The sequence below is a fragment of the Somniosus microcephalus genome, chromosome 19 (genome assembly GCF_052327205.1).
Source record: "Somniosus microcephalus isolate GS21.2 chromosome 19, FLI_Smic_1.0, whole genome shotgun sequence".
Lineage (NCBI taxonomy): Eukaryota > Metazoa > Chordata > Chondrichthyes > Squaliformes > Somniosidae > Somniosus > Somniosus microcephalus.
Genome location: NC_141005.1, coordinates 21,130,128 through 21,150,732, shown reverse-complemented (window position 1 = coordinate 21,150,732; position 20,605 = coordinate 21,130,128). Strand labels below are relative to the sequence as shown.

The window sequence follows — 20,605 nt, the reverse complement described above, 5'->3', positions numbered from 1 at the left end:
AGTTCAAAACTTGCTTTTCAAAATCTCTGGTTGCAGAAACCTAGTACAGTACTGCAACAATATTACAGTGTGCAACCCTGTATACTTGGGCCCAGGATCAGAATGTTTGCAGAATGTTACATAGCTCTTAGTCAGTATCTCCACTTCTTTAAAAGAAAAATCGGAGAAACTGGGTGATGTTACAGTTTAGACACGGGTCTTTCAACTGTGGGAGCTCGCGTCAATTCCAGCCCAATCTTACGGTTTACAAGTTTCCTCTGGCTGTAAAGGTCCCATATGAATAAAATAGATACTTGCATTTATTTGGCATCTTGTCATATTGTTGCAATGTCCCAAAGCGCTTGTGTGAACACAGTGAAATGATTTTGGACAGTCTCAATCCAGTTTCTGGAGGGCATCAGCCCAAGGCACAAAGCTGCTGCCAATTCAGCACTTGTGAACGTTATATTCACTCTAGTGCCACAGAATGGCTGGTGTGGGGCAATAGGAAAAATGTCACATTGGTACTGTCATGTGTTCTGTTAAGAAGTTGCACCTTAGGCACATTACAGGGACAGAGTTGAGACAATTAAGACAGAGTGGAGAGTGCATTATCTTTCTGTCTGTATCTTGGGGTGCCTGAAATAGGGAAGTGTTCCATTTCCCAGTGCTGACACCCCTCACTGTGATGAACACAAATTTTGCATAAGGCTGTTTTTCTCCCCTGCAAATCAACTATTTTATTTGGCATTCCAAATGTATACCTATGTATATATGTTTAAAAACATGCTTGTTTTGTCAAACAAATTGGTCACACTTTTTTATCTTTCAGCCCAAATAAAGCAGAGTTTATCAGAGCCAAATATTCGATGTTGGCATTCGTCCATCGCTTGCCGTGTCGTGAGGATGACAGTGTTGCAGCCAAAGACCTGAGCAAAGTAAGCATCTTAACAAAAAGCATCAGTTAAATGAAAACTTCAGAACATTTCCTTGGAAGAAAGGATGCAAAAGTTGCCTGAGCTCCTCCAGTGCTTGTGGCTGAGTTTAAACGTGCTTTGTAGTGGTGTGCTACAATAGAAGTGTTTAATGTAGCTATTGCGTCAAAGAGAGCGTTTTGAGTTGAGCATGAGTTTAGTTACTGTGAATGGACATTTCCATTCTGTTTGGGAATGCTGCTGTTAATCGGGTGCACTATTTTTCACTGACTTTGTCAACATAAGAACATAAATAGGAGCAGGAGTCGGCCATTCGGCCCCTCAAGCCTGCTCCGCCATTCAATAAGATCTTGGCCTCAGCTCCATTTTCCTGCCTGTTCCCCATAACCCTTGACTCCCCTGTAAATCAAATATCTGTCTATCTCCACCTCCACAGCTCTCTGGGGTAGAGAATTCCAGAGATTCACGACCCTCTGAGAAGAAATTCCTCCTCATCTCCATTTTAAATGGGCGCCCCCTTATTCTGAAACTATGCCCCCTAGTTCTAGATTCCCCCATGAGGGGAAACATCCTCTCTGCATCTACCCTGTCAAGCCCCCTCAGAATCTTTTATGTTTCAATAAGATCACCTCTCATTCTTCTAAACTCCAATGGGTATAGGCCCAACCTGCTCAACCTTTCCTCATAAGACAACCCTTTCATCACGGGAATCAACCTGCTTTCTGTCTCCTTCCTTTCTTGAATATGCCTCCAATGCAAGTATATCCCTCCTTAAATAAGGAGACCAAAACTGTATGCAGTACTCCAGGTGTGGTCTCACCAATGCCCTGTACAGTTGTAGCAAGACTTCCCTACTTTTATACTCCATCCCCCTTGCAATAAGGGCCAACATTCCATTTGCCTTCCTAATTACTTGCTGTACCTGCGTGCTAACTTTTTGTGTTTCATGTATGAGGACACCCAGATTCTTCTGCACCGCAGCATTCTGTAGTGTCTCCATTTAAATAATATTTTGTTTTTATATTCTTCCTACCAAAGTGGATAAGCTCACATTTTTCCACATTATACTCCATCAGCCAAATCTTTGCCCACTCACTTTTCAGCATCTTTGTGTCCTCCTCACAACATGCTTTCTCACCTATCTTTGTATCGTCAGCAAATCTGGCAACCGTTCACTCGGTCCCTTCATCCAAGTGATTAATATAGATTGTAAATAGTTGAGATCCCAGCACTGATCCCTGTGGCACCCCACTAGTTATAGTTTGCCAACTTGAAAATGACCCATTTGTCCTGACTCTCTGTTTTCTGTTAGTTAGCCAATCCTCTATCCATCCATGCTAATATATTACCCCCAACATCTTGTGCAGTAACCTTTTATGTGGCACCTTATCGAATGCTTTTTGGAAATCCAAATACACTACATCTACTGGTTCCCCTTTATCCACCCTGCTCATTACATCCTCAAAGAACTGTAATAAATTTGTCAAACACGATTTCCCTTTCATAAAACCATTTTGACTCTGCTTGATTGTATTATGATTTGCTAAATGTCCTGTTACTACTCCGTTAATAATGGATTCCAGCATTTTCCCAATGACAGATGTTAGGCTAACTGGCCTATAGTTTCCTGCTTTCTGTCTCCTTCCTTTCTTGAATTTGGGCTTTGCATTTGCGGTTTTCCAATCCGCTGGGACCTTTCCAGAATCTAGGGAATTTTGGAAGATTACAATCAATGCAGCCACTTCTTTTAAGACCCTAGGATGCAGGCTATCAGGCCCAGGGGACCTGTCGGCCTTTAGTCCCATTAGTTTGCTTAGAACTTATTCTCTAGTGATGGTGATTGTTTTAAGTTCCTCACTCCCTTTTGCCCCTTGATTATCTATTATTGGGATGCTTTTAGTGTCTTCTACCATGAAGACAGATACAAAATATTTGTTCAAAGTCTCTACCATTTCCTTGTTTCACATTAATTCCCCAGTCTCATCCTCTAAGGGACCAACATTTACTTTAGCTACTCTCTTCCTTTTTATATAACTGTAGAAGCTCTTACTGTTTGTTTTTATATTTCTTGCTAGTTTACTCTCGTAATCTATTTTCTCCTTTATAATTTTTTTAGTCATCCTTTGCTGGTTTAAAAAATGTCCCAATCGTCTGGTCTACTATTAATTTTTGTAACATTGTAAGCCTTTTCTTTCGATTTGATAGCATCCTTAACTTCCTTAGTAAGTTCATCCTTCTCGTAGAGTCATACTAAAATTATGAATGTAATTTAGGAGCAATAGCTCTGTTCAAAGTGTTTCCTGCTCCTCCACTAGTCTGATATTTAGAAAGTGATAAATAATAAGCCACCTCTTATTATTTATCATTGAATTTGCTGATTCCGCCTCCTGGCTGCTTTGATGACCTCAGTTACAGGCAAGGATTGTCAGGGTCCTGTAGTGGCAATGAGGAGCCAGCACTTTGGTAGTCGAGGAACTGTGCATCCCAGGGAATTCCTTTACTCAGATGAGCGTGCAGCAGTACTGCCTGATTGTATGTTTTTTCTGGGATTGGGTAGTTCCAGTTAAACTCCTACGCTGATCCAAAGAGCCAGCCCTTGTCACAATGAACGGAGTTGCTTTGAGACACGAGGAACCCACCCCATAACTTATGATGTGGGTCTCAGTGAGGCAGTAAATTTGATATTTTGGAAGGAATGGCATATCATTTTAAGGTTGGGGGAAAATTTGAACCAAAAGTATGACCCCTGGATTTTGACCATGAAGTGTAATGGGGACTACTATACACATTTTTGAAAATGAGGTGAAGGAGCTGCTATACAAATACTATGGTGACTGGGAAATTGGATTTTTTTTTGTGCTGCTTCTATACACAAATTCTAAATGTTCTCATTGTGTTGCTCTGAAGCTTAACTAGATAATGCTGTTGGGAATATATCAAATCAACAAATGTGCCTACATCTATACCTGTTCTGACAAGCAAGTAGACAGATGTTACTCGAGAATAGAATTCCTATTGAGATGTGAATTTTTGACATAAAGCCACACCACCCACTAAGAGTGCACTAGCGAGAAATCATTTATAACTTTGAAGATCCTGGTTCTGTCTTGTGGGATTTGTAAATTATGTATTTTTTCTCATTTGTAAGTAGCATGACATTGGAGTTAATTTATTACAAAGGCAAATTAGTATCAAAATGGCACAATCATTTCTCCGCCCCCCACCCCCCCCCCCCCCCCCCCCCAAAACTTCCACTGAGGTTGGGGAAAAGACACATGCTCAGGACTGAATTCCCACGTACAGGAAACTCTTTTTTATCCAGCACCGGCGTGGTGCCGGTTGATCAAAAAGTCTGGATTACAGAGAGGTATACTTACCAAGGTACGAGAGCCCCGTACACGGCCACAGATCCAGGAGTCCCTGATGCATGGCCACAGGTGCAGGAACCCCGGTTACACGGCCACAGATCCAGGAACCCCGGTTACACGGCCACTAATATATAGTAAAACTTACCTGAACCTACTCCTGAATTTTGCCGGTTAAAAGAGAGTTTCCTGTACATATTTCTTGAACAATAGTCAGTATTCCAAACTGATGCGTCTGAACAGAAGGAGATGAAATTCTAATATAATCACCATTACCAGTTGCATTGGATAAGGGTTGAGATTGGATTGCTTACTCACCAACCTTGATCGGGGCATGATGTGCTTGGGAGGCAAGGAGTGGGTTTATGTGGCGAGCCAAAGAGGGAATAAAATAACTTTCTTATGTCTCCGTGAGCCACATACTTACTTTAGTTGTGACGATCCTGAACACTTGCTTTGAGTTCTCTGGCAATGGTGCCCAATAGCCAGCTGCAAGAAAGTGCTCGAGAGCAACTAAGGTGATTGGGTTCAATGTCCCCCGTAAGCTGCACTGCCTTATGCATGGCCTGCCTCCGCCAATGCGTGGCCCATTCACATTTTTGCACATGCACGGTATCTACAATGTAAAAGCCAGTGAGCAGCCTGCGTGGGACCCTGCAGATGATTCCGCAGCCGCGCAAACATTGACTGGGTTCCTATCCAACTCCCCTTCATGTGGAAGTACCTTTTTCTCTGCATGGTGCTTTACTCCACAGTTTCATGGTCAAAATTCTCCAACCTTTCCTTCTCTGGCATTGTATTTTGGAGCTTCAGCATGCTGGGTGGCCATATCGCCACAAGAATCACAATCACAGAATCACAGAAACCCCACAATGCAGATAGAGGCCATTTCGGCCCATCGAGCCTGCACTGACACATATCCCACCCGATCCCCGCAACCCCTACACCAACACACATCCCACCCTATCCCCGCAACTCCACACATTTAATCCCCCTAGCACTAAGGGTCAATTTATCATAGCCAATCATCCTAACCCGCACATCTTTGGACTGTGGGAGGAAACCGGAGCACCCGGAGGAAACCCACGCAAACACGGGGAGAATGTGCAAACTCCACACAGACAGTCACCCGAGGCCGGATTCGAACCCGGGTCCCTGGTGCTGTGAGGCAACAGTGCTAACCACTATGCCACCGTGCGTCCAAGAGGATTTAAAAAAAAAAAAAAGCTTTTCCCCCTCTACTCCGCTTCTCTCCTGAAAATACCATCTCCTGCTGGGTTCTGGTTCTACCAGTGCTATACACTCTGGTACTTCACCCAAGTATTCATTCTCATGTGAGAGCTTAAATACTGAGTGCCACCAGCATATTTGATTATTGAGGAAATTGCAGCAGAGTCTGATCCTGTCTAACCTGATGTCTATGCATGCCCACAGCCAGACCGACACACACACTCGCACGCCAACAGAGGACAGTTGTCAAGAGTGGAAACACTGGCTAATTTTTTTTACATTTTACATTTTTTTCTTTCCCCATCTAATTCAAGGGACTAGGGATATTTGAAACGCCCTTAATTGCTGCCTCGGTTGAAATGGGTCGACTCGGGATAGACGAGATCAAAGCTGAGCTCTGTATGGCTTAGTTACGCATTGCCCTTGCCAACTAAGCTATTGGGAGAGCTGGATATATGTTTAACATTTTTATTGAATAAAAATATACTGTTACTGGACGAAGGGGTGAAAGGGAAGTAAATATTTGAGCTCTAATTTTGTGCAACAAGTTGTTTAGTGTATAGAGTCTCCTTGTGTGCTGTTCAAGTTTCCAAAACTAGAATACAGTACTGTGTGTAAATAATATTGTGTCTAAATGTCTGCATGCTGTACACAAATTACTGTTGAAGTGCAATGTAAGGAAGTGCAGCAGCCATTGTGTGCCAGTAATGTCTCTCAAATAGCAAAGAGATGAATGTTTCCTTTGTACTACAGTGTAAAAAGATTTTTTTTTAAAACAGGTAATAATAGCAGGCACTGAAGCAGTTTTGTGTGTAAGGTTTCATAGGGCGTTATAGAAAACTGTCAGCTGTTTGTCAGCATTGCAACCATTATATGTCCAAACTTGTGCGAGCGATTGTATTGAAGAATCAAAAAAAAAGCTTGCTTTTCTTGACGAGTTCCCCTGTAATGAGGAAGTTCCATAACTTCTGCTTGGCAGCTAGCTGTAGTGAATTAAAAGAAAACTACAATAAATTGTGTAACTGGGAATCTGAGATGGTCTTCTGCAAAATGGTTATATCGTTTAAAGTAGCTTTTAATTACATTGAATAGACAGCTCGTCATAAAGCAGACTGATGTCCGCCTTTTGGTTCTAGGGATTGAATTACAGAAGTAACCAAACAAATAATTAGCTGTATAATACATTTTTCTTTTTAAGTTTCCTTTTCATGTATAGCTCTTTTAAAGATTAAATGGTTCATGCACTCCCAGCTGCGTTGCCTGGTGCTCGAGTGTCGTTTGTTGTTTTTTTGTTGTTTCAGCAATTGCACTCAAGTGTGCGGACAGGGAACTTGGAGACCTGCCTGCGACTGCTCTCGTTAGGGGCCCAAGCAAATTTCTTCCACCCTGTAAGTCTTCAACGTAACCATTTTTGGTGCGGAGTTTCCTCTGCAGTTTTTATGTTGCCACTGCTGCGCTCTCTCTCTCTATTTAATGCAGGTTAACTTAGCATATGATGTTGAATGCTTGACAAACTGCAACGTACTGGGAAAAGTAATTAAACATGCAAAATAGTGTAAAGTCATCTTTTCCTGTTCATACTGTACTCTTGCAAACTCAAATTGCTTTTTCTTTAAATGTGAATGATGTAAGAAAACTACTAGGCACTTGGTCTGAGTATTAAACAAGGCTTTAATCAACTGTTTTTCAACATGGAGATCTAGTTGTGTCCTTCACTAGTTCCTGTTAAAGAATGTCCTGAGCAAGCTGGGCCCATGCCCGAGTATTTATACTCTCCCTGGACAGCGCCACCAGCAGACCGCCCAGTATTATTTCATAAGTCATTTCCACATGAATGACAAGATTCATGTCGGTGAATATATACGAAAATCTATGTTCTCACACAATGCTTGGCTTTTAAAGGCCATGATCTAACGAGTGCCCATGTCCTTGTCCATACATCCCAGCAGCTGGAATTACCAGAGGCCTTGAAATAGGCCATTGGTCAACTGTTGGCCTGGGAAGTGAAAAGGGAGAGAATACCTTATTTTTAAAAGAACCAAAGATAATCTATCTTCTTCTTGTCAACTGCCATGTATTTTGAGGATATGGCTATGGTGCTGTACTAGCAATCCAGAGGTTGTGAATTCAAATCCCACCGTTAAAATTGTGACATTCAATAAATGTGCAAATTTGTGGGCTGGCGCCAGGAAAAAATTGCAAACTGTCAGATTGTCATTTAAAAGCCCAACTGGTTCACTAATGTGTGCCAAGGAAGGGGAAGAGCGACCCCCTACCCCTGCTTTTGAACTGTGAATCTAGTCCCACATTGTGTGGTTGGCTCTTCATGTCATCTGAAGTGGCCTAACAAGCCACACCATTAAGAAAGCCTACTTCAATCATCTTGGGATAACTAGCGGTGCACAATAAATGTGGCGTTGCCCACAGCCCAAGAACAAATAACAAAAATGTATTTTGTAAAAATTTGCCTTTCCTAGGAGGCTGTACTTTTTTGTTGCATATAATTGGTTACTTTGTGTAAAACTGAAACTGCTTCAGCGCCTGTTTTTAATTCCTTTTACATTATAGGAGAAAGGAAACACTCCTCTTCATGTAGCAAGCAAAGGAGGACAGATTCTACAGGCTGAGCTGTTGGCAGTATATGGTGCTGATCCCGGTGCCCCTGATGCCAGTGGCAAGACTCCATGTGACAATGCAAGGTTAGACAACTGAAAAGGCCTTAGAGATACCTCTCTATACCTTTAGTACCAAGAAGAATATAAATAAATGTTAATGCAACAATGGCTTATTTACTGCAATGGCAAATGAATCACACTCTCCAGTATATAATTGTGAAAAGATGAAGCATTTTTGTCGCCGATTTAGTACGGTATAGGCTTCTTGATCTTTGTTATGAAACATAAGGAATTCAAAACCAACTTCATTCAATTTAAAATGTGTCCTAGTTATTTTAAAACAAGTGTAACAGATTTTAGTTGTTTCTAAGCCAAGTGTCTGAAGGAGAAGCCAAGCCATTCAGTTCAAGTACAGATATCTGGTAGGATGTGTTTTGTCAGCTCTTTTTGAATTTAACAGACAGTTATTTCAATTTTCTTGGGCCTGGTTGTTTTCTGAAAAGTATTTCTTAGCCTGGCTGGTTCACATCAAGAGTCTGCCTGAAGTCCTAAGAGAAAAATAGTCAGATTAGCTAGTGGACAACGCAGGGAAAATAGAACTGCGATGGAAGAATACATTATAGTTTAGCACAGTCATTATGAATACTGCTTTCCACTTAAGATATTTAAGCATAATAATTAGCACAATCTATGTTGCCGTTGCTATTGTGCACTTTTTGCTAATTATTAATTTGTTTGGCAGTTGAAGCCTAGCATGTTACTCTGCCACCTTCGAAGGAAGATCTCATGAGGGCACTTGATAAAACCAGTAGACCAAAATAAAGTGATGAGAGTTCTCTGTTTGATCACTGGGCATGTTGGTCATTTTTCCACATATCTGATTAAACAAAAATAACCTCTGGAGCATAGGGAGCAAAAACTCACCCATGAGTGGTTTGTGACACTAAACCCAAAAAGCATCTGGAGTAAAACAACTCTGAAAAATGTATTAACATTTTCCTCGTAAGTCATTCTTGACAGCTGAGAACCAGAGAATATGTACACAGAAGTTTGCCTCCAAAAATAGGGTGCTGTCCATGATGAGGTAGATTGCCCATGGTTTGCAGAAGGAACATGCTTCATGCCTTGAAAAGCCTTTTCTCATTCCATGCTTGCTTATGTTCTTACATTGCAAATGCATGCTCATTTGAATGACTGTTACCAGCGTACAAGTCTACAGTACCATGGAACCAGGAATAGTTTTACACCAGCATCAACACAGTAACAGTCATTCTGAACGGCTACACTGCATGACAAAGGTTTGACTGTGGTCCAGTTTTGACACCAATGTATCTTTTAAATTGAAGTATAACCAGGGTATGTTACTGTAGATGCTGACGCTGTGAGAATGAGAAGTATACAACAGCGTGCATTTATATAACACTTTTAATATAAATGCCCTAAGGCACTTCAGAGAAATGGCAAATATGCTGACCAGTAGTAGAAGCTTTAGGGAAAGTGACCAAAGAGGTAGGTTTTGAGGAGTTTTGTGAAGTTGGGGTGAGAGGTAGCAAGGCAGAGAGCTTTAGGGGTGTCGGGATATATTACGAGGAGTTTTGATGCTGTACAGAGTGAAAATCAAGCAGTTCATGTCAGCAGAAGTTCAACTTGTTATGAGTATCAGCTATCCTTTTTGTAATCTACAGAAACAACCCAAGTATGCCAGATTATGTTGTATTCTTCCCGAACTTTCGACCTTTTTAATGCATTGTAAATATCTCGTCTGGTGAATCTGTAAAATGCTTTGGTGCTACCCATTTATGTGGGTTTCTTTCTTTTGATGTGGTCAAAGGAGGAGACTGATTCCCTGGCAAAAGGGGTTAGAACAGTTCACTGGGAGGGCTGGCAGCAGCTGTGGGTTTTTTCTCCACCTCTGTGAATTCAGCTGCAAACTCCATGTTTACTCTGATAGAAACATAAGCTTTAAAGGATTCAAAAATAATCTTTTGCTGAAATTTCTCATTCTGTAGACTACAAGAAAAAAGCAAGGAAATACGATTAAAGTAGCCAGTTCTGATATTGATCTATTGGCAGATTCTCCAGTATTTACATTTCTATGATTTTGTCAAATCATGTAGATCAGAAGGAGGCCATTCAGCCCATCGTGTCTGTGCCAGCTCTTTAAAAGAGCTATCCAATCGGTCCCACTACCCTGATCTTTCCCTATAGCCCTGCAATTTTTCCCCTTCAAGTATAGATCCAATTCCTTTTTGAAAGTTACTATAAATCTGCTTCCACCACACTTTCACACAGTGCATTCCACATCATCATAACTCGCTGCATAAAAAAATGTCTCCCCATCTCCCCTTTTTGCTTTTGTCAATTAATTTAAATCTGTGTCCTCCTCCCAGTGGAAACAGTTTCTCCCTATTCTACCAAAGTCACTCATAATTTTGAACACCTCTGTTAAATCTTTAATTAAATAATTTGGGTTCTGTTTGTAATAGTGGAAGTTCCTGCAAGAATCCGAGCTGAATCACATGTTTTGGTGGCTATAAACAAGGTATATAACTACCATCGTTTTTGTCAGAATAACCTCACTAGTTGGTGCTGGGGTTGCTAATTATGTACAGTACTTTTTCGCTTCGAGTTCATGTCTTGTAATGTGTGGAGAGCCAAAAAATCTTTTCTTTTTCTCCTTTTTCAGTGCAGGTACTCTGACATTAAAATGTTACCTTTGTTTTGTAGGCAAGCAGGACACCATGAACTAGCAGACCGTTTAGTAGAGATTCAGTATGAACTCACTGATAGACTAGCCTTCTTTCTCTGTGGAAGAAAACCAGGTGGGTGTGAAAGAACAGCACTGGAGAATCTAGATTAGTAGTGTTGCTCGCTAATGTTTTATTGAGATGTGCAATTCTAACCAATAGTTTCCTCAAGGACTGCTCTAAGGAATGCAACTTGATGCACCATGGAATGTGGGGTGCAAGTCTGCACCTGTGATTCCAGCGCTCTGAACTTCAGTTTTCAATCACGACACTGTGGGCAGCTGCCAAATGGAGGCCATGCATTTCCCCCACAGGAAGAAAGGGGCAAAGTAAAGGACCAGTTCTCCTATTAAATAATTCTACCTCATTTCTATAATGCTGCTCAAGTACAGAGAGCTTTACAGGGCGGTGGGCAGTGAGTCAATGCCAAGAAGGGGAAGACTGAGGTTAGGAAGGAGAATTAACTACACGAGAGAGTTGAAGAAAAGGGTGTTTAGGAATTGTTTCAAGGCCAGAAGGGGGCGAACGAGGTGCACGTGTGGGCCTTACACTCTTGTGTATTGAAGTTGTGATAGCCCCACCTCCTGATATCATTGCCTTGCCACCTTTTGCTAGACAAAGAAAAGGGCAACAACACTTCATTCCAGCTTGGTCAACATCCCACAGTTGAGCAGAAAATAGATGTTGACCCAGAAGTGCATGGGATTGTAAGTCTGCTGATGGTTGCAAGTGAAGGAGAGGCAAACCATGTTAACGGGTGCCACTGAGAGCGAACTAATTATTCGGCTTCAAAGTTCGAAACTGTACAAATTGTGAGAAAAATGAGTAATCCACCTTAACTTCAATCCTTCGTGGAAGAGAGACGTCCTGTTTTAAATGTTTTGGTGAAAGACACTAGGGGATGAATTTCATGAATATGAAGGCCTTGTTTGTTAGATCTGTACAATGCAACACCCCCTCCTCCACAGGAGAGGCCAGATACTATGTACAATTTAAGGGATCCTCTGTGAACTCTCCATTTATACAATAGTCAATAGGCTGCATGGGCATCAGCCAATGAGAGCCTTCTTTCCTCCCATTCCTACATTACAACAGTGACTACATTTCAAAAAATACTTCATTGGCTGTAAAGCACTTTGAGACACCCAGTAGTCGTGAAAGGTGCTATATAAATGCAAGTCTTTCTTTCTTCATGCTAATATGTTTTCTCTATTTAAATATTCATTCGTTTATTTTTTCTGTGCTCACCCTTTGCAGAATGTTTATATATTTGCATGTGCTGAACAAGTTGTGTGTAACTGGTTTTAACCAACGCGACACACAAATTCATAATGGGTTTGGAATTTTCATTGCAATTGTGGTTTTGGGAGTAGCTTGACTAGTGCTTATAAGTGTAGTAACTTTAAGTAACTTTAAATAAGCTAAGGTTCCTCTTTATGTGCTGCTTGTATGTCATGTCCAATGGTGTCTGCTAGGTAGAGGTGACCATTACATTGCTTTACTGGTTCTGACCTCCCTGGACACACAGATAACTGTAAAGACCAATGCAAGATTGGCAGGTTCTCCCATAGATTGCACACTTAAAACAGCTACCAAATTCGAACCTTCCTGAATGTGTTGCATGCACTACTCTTTCTACTCACTTTTCACTATTTGATATTCATCTTTCAAAGCATTGTGATCCTTGAAATGTTGCAATGCGCAACATTAATTGAGTGCCAACTCTTCAAACTTGTCTATCCAATGATGTACTTCTCAAGGTTCAGTTTTAAGGTATCCTTGAAGTATTTATATTACGCTCAATAGGATAACTTCACTTTCTCAATGAGAGTAGAGTACCTTCTTCGTTAGCAATTCCAGATCATAGATGGTAGTGTGCTTCAAATCCTTCGGGGCATGTCCCCCAATCCAGACTAGTTGTAAAATCTGTGACGGTGTACCTCATACTGGTGAGATTGACAGCATCTGATTTGGTTACTTGGTTATTGCTTTTCATAATTTTGCATTTGCGCTCAAATTTATTATGCCGGCTGTGCATTTGTTTAAACTGTACCGCAACTCAACTGTCTCCTTCCATTCCAGATCACAAGAATGGGCAGCACTTCATCATTCCACAGATGGCTGATAGGTGAGGCGGAGAGATTTTTGTTTATTGTGACAAAGTCCAAATTGGTGCTTGGCTGCTAGAGCGAGTGTGTGCCTCCGTTCATTGCTCTCGGCTCTCAGTTTGCGAGGATGGTCTTGGTGCCTCTATAAGGTGATGCACCATCCAATGCTTATAGTGGGCTAATCGCGTTAACACTAGCGCGCCCACTATAAGTGGTGGGGAACTGTAGCTTAAGGGTTACAGCTAGTTGGACATAGAGTAAAGCCTTGCAACAAGTAGTAAAGCTATGAGATCACAATATTTAATTTAAAAATCTGACGTCTCTATGTGCACTCTTAAGTTTTCTTATTATTAATTCCTACGTCTACATTTAAACTTGTCAGGCTGTAATTACACCCTCCTGTTGCCACTTATAGCTCCTCTAGACCCATCTTTTGTTTCTTTACTTGTCCCATTACCACTGCCTGTTGACTTGCACCATCATCCCTTTTGTCATTTAATGAGTCCTGCCCTATCACAGACCTTCCCTTTTCTTCTTCTTTCCTCTCCTCCATCCCCCCCTTTCCCCCCATCTGTGTACAGGAAACTTTGTACTATCTGGCACCCATGGGACCGAGCTACTGCTGTTTTTTTAAAAGCTCCGGATAGACCAGCGTCAATGTTATCAGATAGGAGCTTGTCATTGCAATATCTGACCACAAACACACTTGCTCAGCAACAGCTTGTAAACACTCGGCCCGTGGCTTGGAAGCGTCTCTGAAGCTGTTGCTAAGATACAGAGACGCTTTCTAGAGCCTGCCGTGTCTGACCACAAACACTGTTGCTCAGCAACAGCTTGTAAACACTCAGCCCAGTAGCTTGGAAGCGTCTCTGAAGCTGTTGCTAAGCGACAAAGACGCTTTCCAGAGCCTGCCTGTGAAAAGAAGGCTAGGAGAAAAAAAAACACCTAACCAAAACGGCTGCTGATTTCTGCCGTTAGATCAAAGTTGCCGGACATTCAAGTTCCGGATAGCTCAAAGTTCCCTGTACTTGCTTATAAACTGTTAAATCTCTTAACTTCTTCCAGTTCAGATGAAACGTCATCAACCTGAAACGTCAACTCTGTTTCTCTCTCCACAGATGCTGCCTGACCTGCTGAGTATTTCCAGCATTTTCTGTTTTTTATTTCCGATTTCCAGCATCTACAGTATTTTGCGATTGCACCCTTCCCTGTAGAGGTGCTCCAGCGCCACTATTTGGTAGGATGATGTAATTACACCATGACAAGTGAACATGCAGTTGTTGCCATTATAAATGCTGAGATTGGAATTTATAATGGTAATATAAAATTAAGGACAAAATATTTGCCTTCAAAATGGAGACTGAGTTATGTCTACACACACTGAGCCAAATATTCCCTGGCCTCTAACACCCACATTATTTAAACACTACTATTTACAATCTATATTCTTGACTTGGATCAAGGGACCGAGTGTACTGTAGCCAAATTTGCTGATGATATAAAGATAGGTGGGAAAGCAAGTTGTGAGGAGGACACAAAGAGTCTGCAAAAGGATATAGATAGGTTAAGTGAGTAGCCAAAAATTTGGCTGGTGGAGTATAATGTGGGAAAATGTGAGGTTATCCACTTTGGTAGGAAAAATAAAAAAGCCAATTATTATTTAAATGGAGACAGACTACAAATGCTGTGGTACAGAGGGATCTGGATGTCCTCATACATGAAACTCAAAAAGTTAGCATGCAGGTACAGCAAGTAATTAGGAAGGCAAATGGATAGTTGGCCTTTATTGCAAGGGGGTGGAGTATAAAAGTAGGGAAGTCTTGCTGCAACTGTACAGGGTGCTGGTGAGAACACATCTGGAGTACTGTGTGCAATTTTGGTCTCCTTATTTAAGGAGGGATATACTTACATTGGAGGCAGTTCAGAGAAGGTTCACGAGGTTGATTCCGGAGATGAAGGGGTTGTCTTAGGAAGAAAGGTTGAGCAGGTTGGGCCTGTACTCATTGGAGTTTAGAAGAATGAGAGGTGATCTTATTGAAACATGTAAGATTCTGATGGGGCTTGACAGGGTAGATGCAGAGAGGATGTTTCCCCTCGTGGGGGAATCTAGAACTAGGGGGCATAGTTTCAGAATAAGGGGTCGCCCATTTAAAACGGAGATGAGGAGGAATTTCTTCTGAGGGTTGTGAATCTTTGGAATTCTCTACCCCAGAGAGCTGTGGATGTGGAGTCATTGAATATATTCAAGGCGGAGATAGACAGATATTTGAGCTACAGGGGAGTCAAGGGTTATGGGGAACAGGCGAGAAAGTTGAGGCCAAGATCAGATCAGACATTATCTTATTGAATGGCGGAGCAGGCTCGAGGGGCCAAATGGCCGACTCCTGCTCCTATTTCTTATGTTCTTATACACTTGGGGCTAGATTTTCAGTTGCTTGCGCCAGCAGTTAGCGCCTTAAGAGAAGTGATTTCCGGGCGCTATGCGTGTAGCGCCCGGGCGCAGCGCAGTTTGCGCCCCGCCCCAAATTAAGTTGCCCGTTAGCGCCGGCGCAAAGTTTAGCGCCCGCCCGGATGCGCGCGCAGAAAATGACGTCACATCCTCGTGCAACGCCCTTTGGCCGCCCCGATTGCAAACTTCAGTCGGACCGCCCCATTGTGCGGCGGGCGGCCGGAGCGTTTGGAAAAAGGAACGCAACACAACCAGCGCGGGCCCCGGGGGGCGCTAATTAAAGGGAACGTCCTCTCCAGTATAAAGGCCATCCATTATTTCAGAAAACAGTCTTGTGCAACGCATTTCTGGAGACACAACAAGGAGGATAGCTAACTGGTTTCAAGCAGCAAGAGCCAGGTATTTTTGGACTCAGGCAACAGCGCTGCAAGTGGCCATTTGGAAATTAGAGTGTTTGCCAGGATTTGATGGGGGTTGCATGGGGTGCCAACGCGGAGCTGCAGCTCCATGTCCGTAGGGCTCGCAGACGTATTGTCAGAGGGGCAGCCCTGGCTAGAGGCAGAGGGGGCTACAGGCGTCGGCCACGTAGGCCTTACCCAGTCAGGCTATACCGCCAGCAGCGCTCCTACCTAAACATGAGTGCCGCGCGATGTGTTAAAAGGCTCCGATTCCGGAAGGGGGTGATTGCAGAGATCTGCCACCTGCTTCGCCGAGATCTGCGGCCAAAGCTCAGGTGCAGGACGTCTCTGTCGGTGGAAGTGAAGGTGACAGTGGCATTGAACTTCTATGCCACCGGCTCCTTCCAATACGCTGCTGGGGACATAGCAAACATCTCCCAGTACGGCGCGCATCGCTGCATCCGCCAGGTGACCGAAGCACTGTTCAGAAGGAGAAGCCAATTCATCTCCTTCCCCATGGCCCTGGAGAGCCAGCATCAGCGCGCATTGGGATTTTCCAGACTCGGGGAATTCCCCTTGGTGCAGGGCGCCATTGACTGTACGCATGTGGCTTTGCGGGCCCCTCTGGAGCATGGCGAGCAGTATCGCAACAGGAAGGGCTACCATTCTCTGAATGTGCAGCTGGTCTGTGACCACAAGCAGCGCATCATGGCAGTCAATGCCAGCTTCCCAGGCAGCAGCCACGATGCCTTTATCCTGCGGCAGAGTACTGTGCATGACATGTTCCAGGCACAGCCTCCCCCAAGAGGATGGCTACTCGGGGACAAAGGCTATCCTTTGTGCACCTGGCTCATGACCCCGCTCCGCGCGCCCAGGACCGCTGCTGAAGAGGCCTACAACGAGAGCCATCAAACCACCCGCAACATCATCGAGCTAACTATTGGGGTCCTCAAGCAGCGGTTCCGCTGCCTTGATCGCTCCGGAGGAGCTCTCCAGTATTCGCCGGACCGGGTCTCCCAATTTGTGGTGGTTTGCTGCATGCTACACAACCTGGCTATCCGCAGGACTCAGGCACTGCCACCTGACGTTGGACCAGCACCTCAGGAGGAGGAGCAGGAGGAGCATGAGGAGGAGGAGGAGGAGGAGGAGCAGGAGTACGTTCCCAGGAGGGAGCGACCAGGGCCAAGGGCCGCACGACGCCACCTTATTACACGGTACTTCTAAGCCCCCTGTCAGGGAATGGCCAGGGGCCATGAGGGAAGATGAATGCAGCCGCTCCGCAAGCCCTCAGCCGGCGAAGCCAACAAACACTAAGAAGAACAACCATGGAGACTGCATGAATAAAGATAATTTTTTATTAAACAAAAATGAAAAGCCCTTCCCACATGAATCCCCAAAAACAATAAACGGGCCCCACAAAAAGCCCAACAAACGACTCACTCCCACAAACTGGGGAGGAGCCACTCCACCTTTATTGAAACCGGGCCTCAACGTCGGCCTAACGCAAAAAAAAAGCCCTCCAAAAGCACAACCATGGGCAAAATAAAGATGGCCACCGCCATATTAAAGGAAAGCTGGCCACACCCTCTACTGAGTGGCCCGCGAGGGCGAGACCTTGGCCAGCATTTTGCCTCCCCTGCCCTGCCTGCTGCTCCTTCGCAAGCTCTGCCCAGTGGCTGCTGCGAGGCTGGGGGAAGGCGCCTGAGGCTCAGATGCCCTTCCGCCAGATGCCACTGGGGGGCGGCCTACACGGCGTTTGGGCCTCGAGGGGCCGTCTCCTGAGTGGCGCGCCTGAGCCTGGCCACCATCAGCTGCAGCCGCTTGCCCTTGACGCCCCAGAGGGGGAATGGCGGCGACGGATGGTGCAATGTGGGCCAGCTGGCGTCTGGGATGCGCTGGCTGGTGCTGTGGCGCGGTGGCACTCGGCCGGGCCCGCACTGCAGGATCCGCAGCAATCAGCCGACGGCCGGCTTGCTGGGATGGTCCAGCGCGGCGCCTGCCCTGGCGATGCCTGCCTGAGACAGCGCGTGTGGCAGCAGTGAGTGGCCCTCTGGTCCTGGTGTGCGCGCGCATCACATCCGCCAGGGTCTTGACGGCATCAGTTAGCATGCGGCCAGTCGCGGCAGTTGCTGCCCCGAACTCGCGCACACTGGTCGCCAGCGACTCGATGGCCTCAGGCATGCGCCCCACCACGCTCATGAGCTCCGTGTGGCGCCGGTCCGAGTCGTCGGCCATCTGATCGAGCTTCCGCACCTCCTCCGAAGTGAAGGTGTCCGGACTGGAGTCGCGACTCTCCCGCTGGGGAGGAGGGGGCCGAACTAGGGGACCCTTGCCGCGTTGGTGACGGCGAGTTTGCCGAGCAGCAGCACTCCCCTCTGATCCTTCCCCCCTTTGGGGGGAAGGCCGCGGGCCACGCGCACGGCTGCTGGGTGGCTGGACGCCACTGGTCCCAGAAGCTGCATTGCCCTGCGACAGTTCCTCCAGGCACTCGTCCAGTGAGGAGGTGTCGAGCATTTCCTCCTCTCCTGCGGGACGTGACTGTTCCCCCGAAGGTCCGGCTTGCTCCTCCTCCTCCTCCTGGTTGGAGGTGCTGTCACTGGCAGCCTCAGGGTCCTGGTCGTCACCAGCTGAAAGCAGGAATGCACAAGAGTAGCTTCAGAGTGAGGAGACGGCGTCAGCGAGGGAGTTAGGACTGGTGGGATTCAGCGCATTGGTGGGACAGTGGCAAAGGAGGTAGCTCGGATGGGCCAGTGCGACGCGAGAGGGCCAAAAGGCGAGGTCCTTACCATTGCCGGGCAGTGGAGGGTCGGATACACCGCACGCTGTGGGGACAATCACACGTGCTCCCATGAGCACACACACGCGCTCCTCCAGCCGAGTGAGCTTCTGCAGCTTGGCGCGGCCACCCCTGGCACGGGCCTGGCGATTAAACGCTACTTTAGCCTGCAAGAGAAAGGACGGGCTGTAAGGGCGCAGTGAAGCCCTGATGTAGTGTGCACTGCCTCCCATGGTGGAATAGCTTGGCCAGAGTGAAGCCCTGATGTAGTGTGCACTGCCTCCCATGGTGGAATAGCTTGGCCAGAGTGAAGCCCTGATGTAGTGTGCACTGCCTCCCATGGTGGAATAGCTTGGACAGAGTGAAGCCCTGATGTAGTGTGCACTGCCTCCCATGGTGGAATAGCTTGGCCAGAGTGAAGCCCTGATGTAGTGTGCACTGCCTCCCATGGTGGAATAGCTTGGCCAGAGTGAAGCCCTGATGTAGTGTGCACTGCCTCCCATGGTGGAATAGCTTGGCCAGAGTGAAGCCCTGATGTAGTGTGCACTGCCTCCCATGGTGGAATAGCTTGGACAGAGTGAAGCCCTGATGTAGTGTGCACTGCCTCCCATGGTGGAATAGCTTGGCCAAAGTGTAGAGTGCCGAATGGCCATTTGATGCTCATGACTGTCCCAATGCTGCTGGCTGAGGGCTGGCCAAAAGGACTTTCAGGTCCCTTTGCCCATCATGTCAGGTGTACATGCAAGAATGAGGAGGAGACTGGAAAGGCTACTCACCCTCACAATCCTGGTCAGATCGTTGTACTTCTTACGGCATTGTGTGTGGGTCCTGGGGGCCTCGCCGGTGAATGTCACCCTCTGGGCGATCTGCTTCCAGGCTTTGGTGTAGTCGTGGTGGGTTGGATTCCTCCCACTGTCTGGAAACAAGATCTTGCGCCTCACCTCCAGAGCTGTGAGCATGATGTCCAGATCACCCTCTGAGAAGCGCAGGGCACGCTGACGGGCCTTCTCTGGCGTTGCCATGACTCCCTGGGGCTGAGCAGTAGTGTTGAGGCCTCTTTGCAAGGCTGCAGTGTGCAGGGCGTGGCAGCAGACTAATTCGTCCCTTCCCCCTTTAAGAGCTGGTCGGCACCACGGGGTCTGCTGTCAGTGCAAAAATGACCGCACCCGTGCTGCGCCCCGCCTGGGCGCTATCCCTCTGGACCGCCGGCTTAGCGCCTAAAGAGAGTAGTGGAACGCCTCTTTTAGCGCTCCACCAACCTCTTAGGGCGAAGCCACTGAATTCCCGGCAACGGGGCGCTACTTTGGGGCGGGCGCTAACTTCGGGCGGGCGCTAAAGCTAGCGCCCCAAAACTGCCTAAACTGAAAATCTAGCCCTTGGTCTTGATTCAAAAGCAAAATACTGCGGATGCTGGAAATCTGTAATAAAAACAAAGAATGCTGGTAAACTCTCAGCAGGTGTAGAGAGAGAAACAGAGTTAACATTTCAGGTTGATGAGCTTTCGTCAGAACTGGAAGATGTTGGAGATTAACAGTTTTCAAGCAAATACAGAGGGGGGAGGGCAGAGAAAAAGAAATGGGGAAGGTCTGTGATGGGTTGGAGGGCAGGAGTGATTGGTGTAACCAAAAGGGGGTGACAATGGGACAAGTAACAAAAGATGGATGCAGAGGAGGTGTAAATGGTTACAGTAGAATAGCCGAGGGGGAGGGAAGAGTGGAAAATCTGGCAAAGTGGGGATGACTCCCGTGGCCCAGGAACTTGATCTTGATTCCCTGAATTTAGTGCCACGGAAGAGCAACTAGTACGAGTCAAATTTACTGGTGGAGTTGTGCGTTTTATTCTTTTGAATTGGTGAGTCACTCGTGGATATGTGGAAGGTGTTTGATTTTGTGCAGTCAAAGATCATGCTTTGAATGGGAAATAAAAACAGAAAATGCTGGAAATACTCAGCTGGTCAGGCAGCATCTGTAGAGAGAGAAACAGAGTTAATGTTTCAGGTCGAT

At 45.7% G+C, this 20,605-nt stretch overlaps 1 protein-coding gene across 10 annotated transcripts in view; it reads left to right on the top strand.

The window, feature by feature from the left end:
- The window catches only part of git2a (G protein-coupled receptor kinase interacting ArfGAP 2a), a 99,369-nt gene that overhangs the window by 23,443 nt on the left and 55,321 nt on the right, over nt 1-20,605 (top strand). For all 10 annotated transcript variants that reach the window (XM_085961332.1, XM_085961331.1, XM_085961333.1 and 7 more), the window contains exons 4-8: nt 812-917; nt 6,811-6,897; nt 8,078-8,208; nt 10,852-10,946; nt 12,954-12,999. In XM_085961332.1, the coding sequence (XP_085817458.1) occupies nt 812-917; nt 6,811-6,897; nt 8,078-8,208; nt 10,852-10,946; nt 12,954-12,999 (465 nt within the window). The remainder of the gene's footprint in view (nt 1-811; nt 918-6,810; nt 6,898-8,077; nt 8,209-10,851; nt 10,947-12,953; nt 13,000-20,605) is intronic.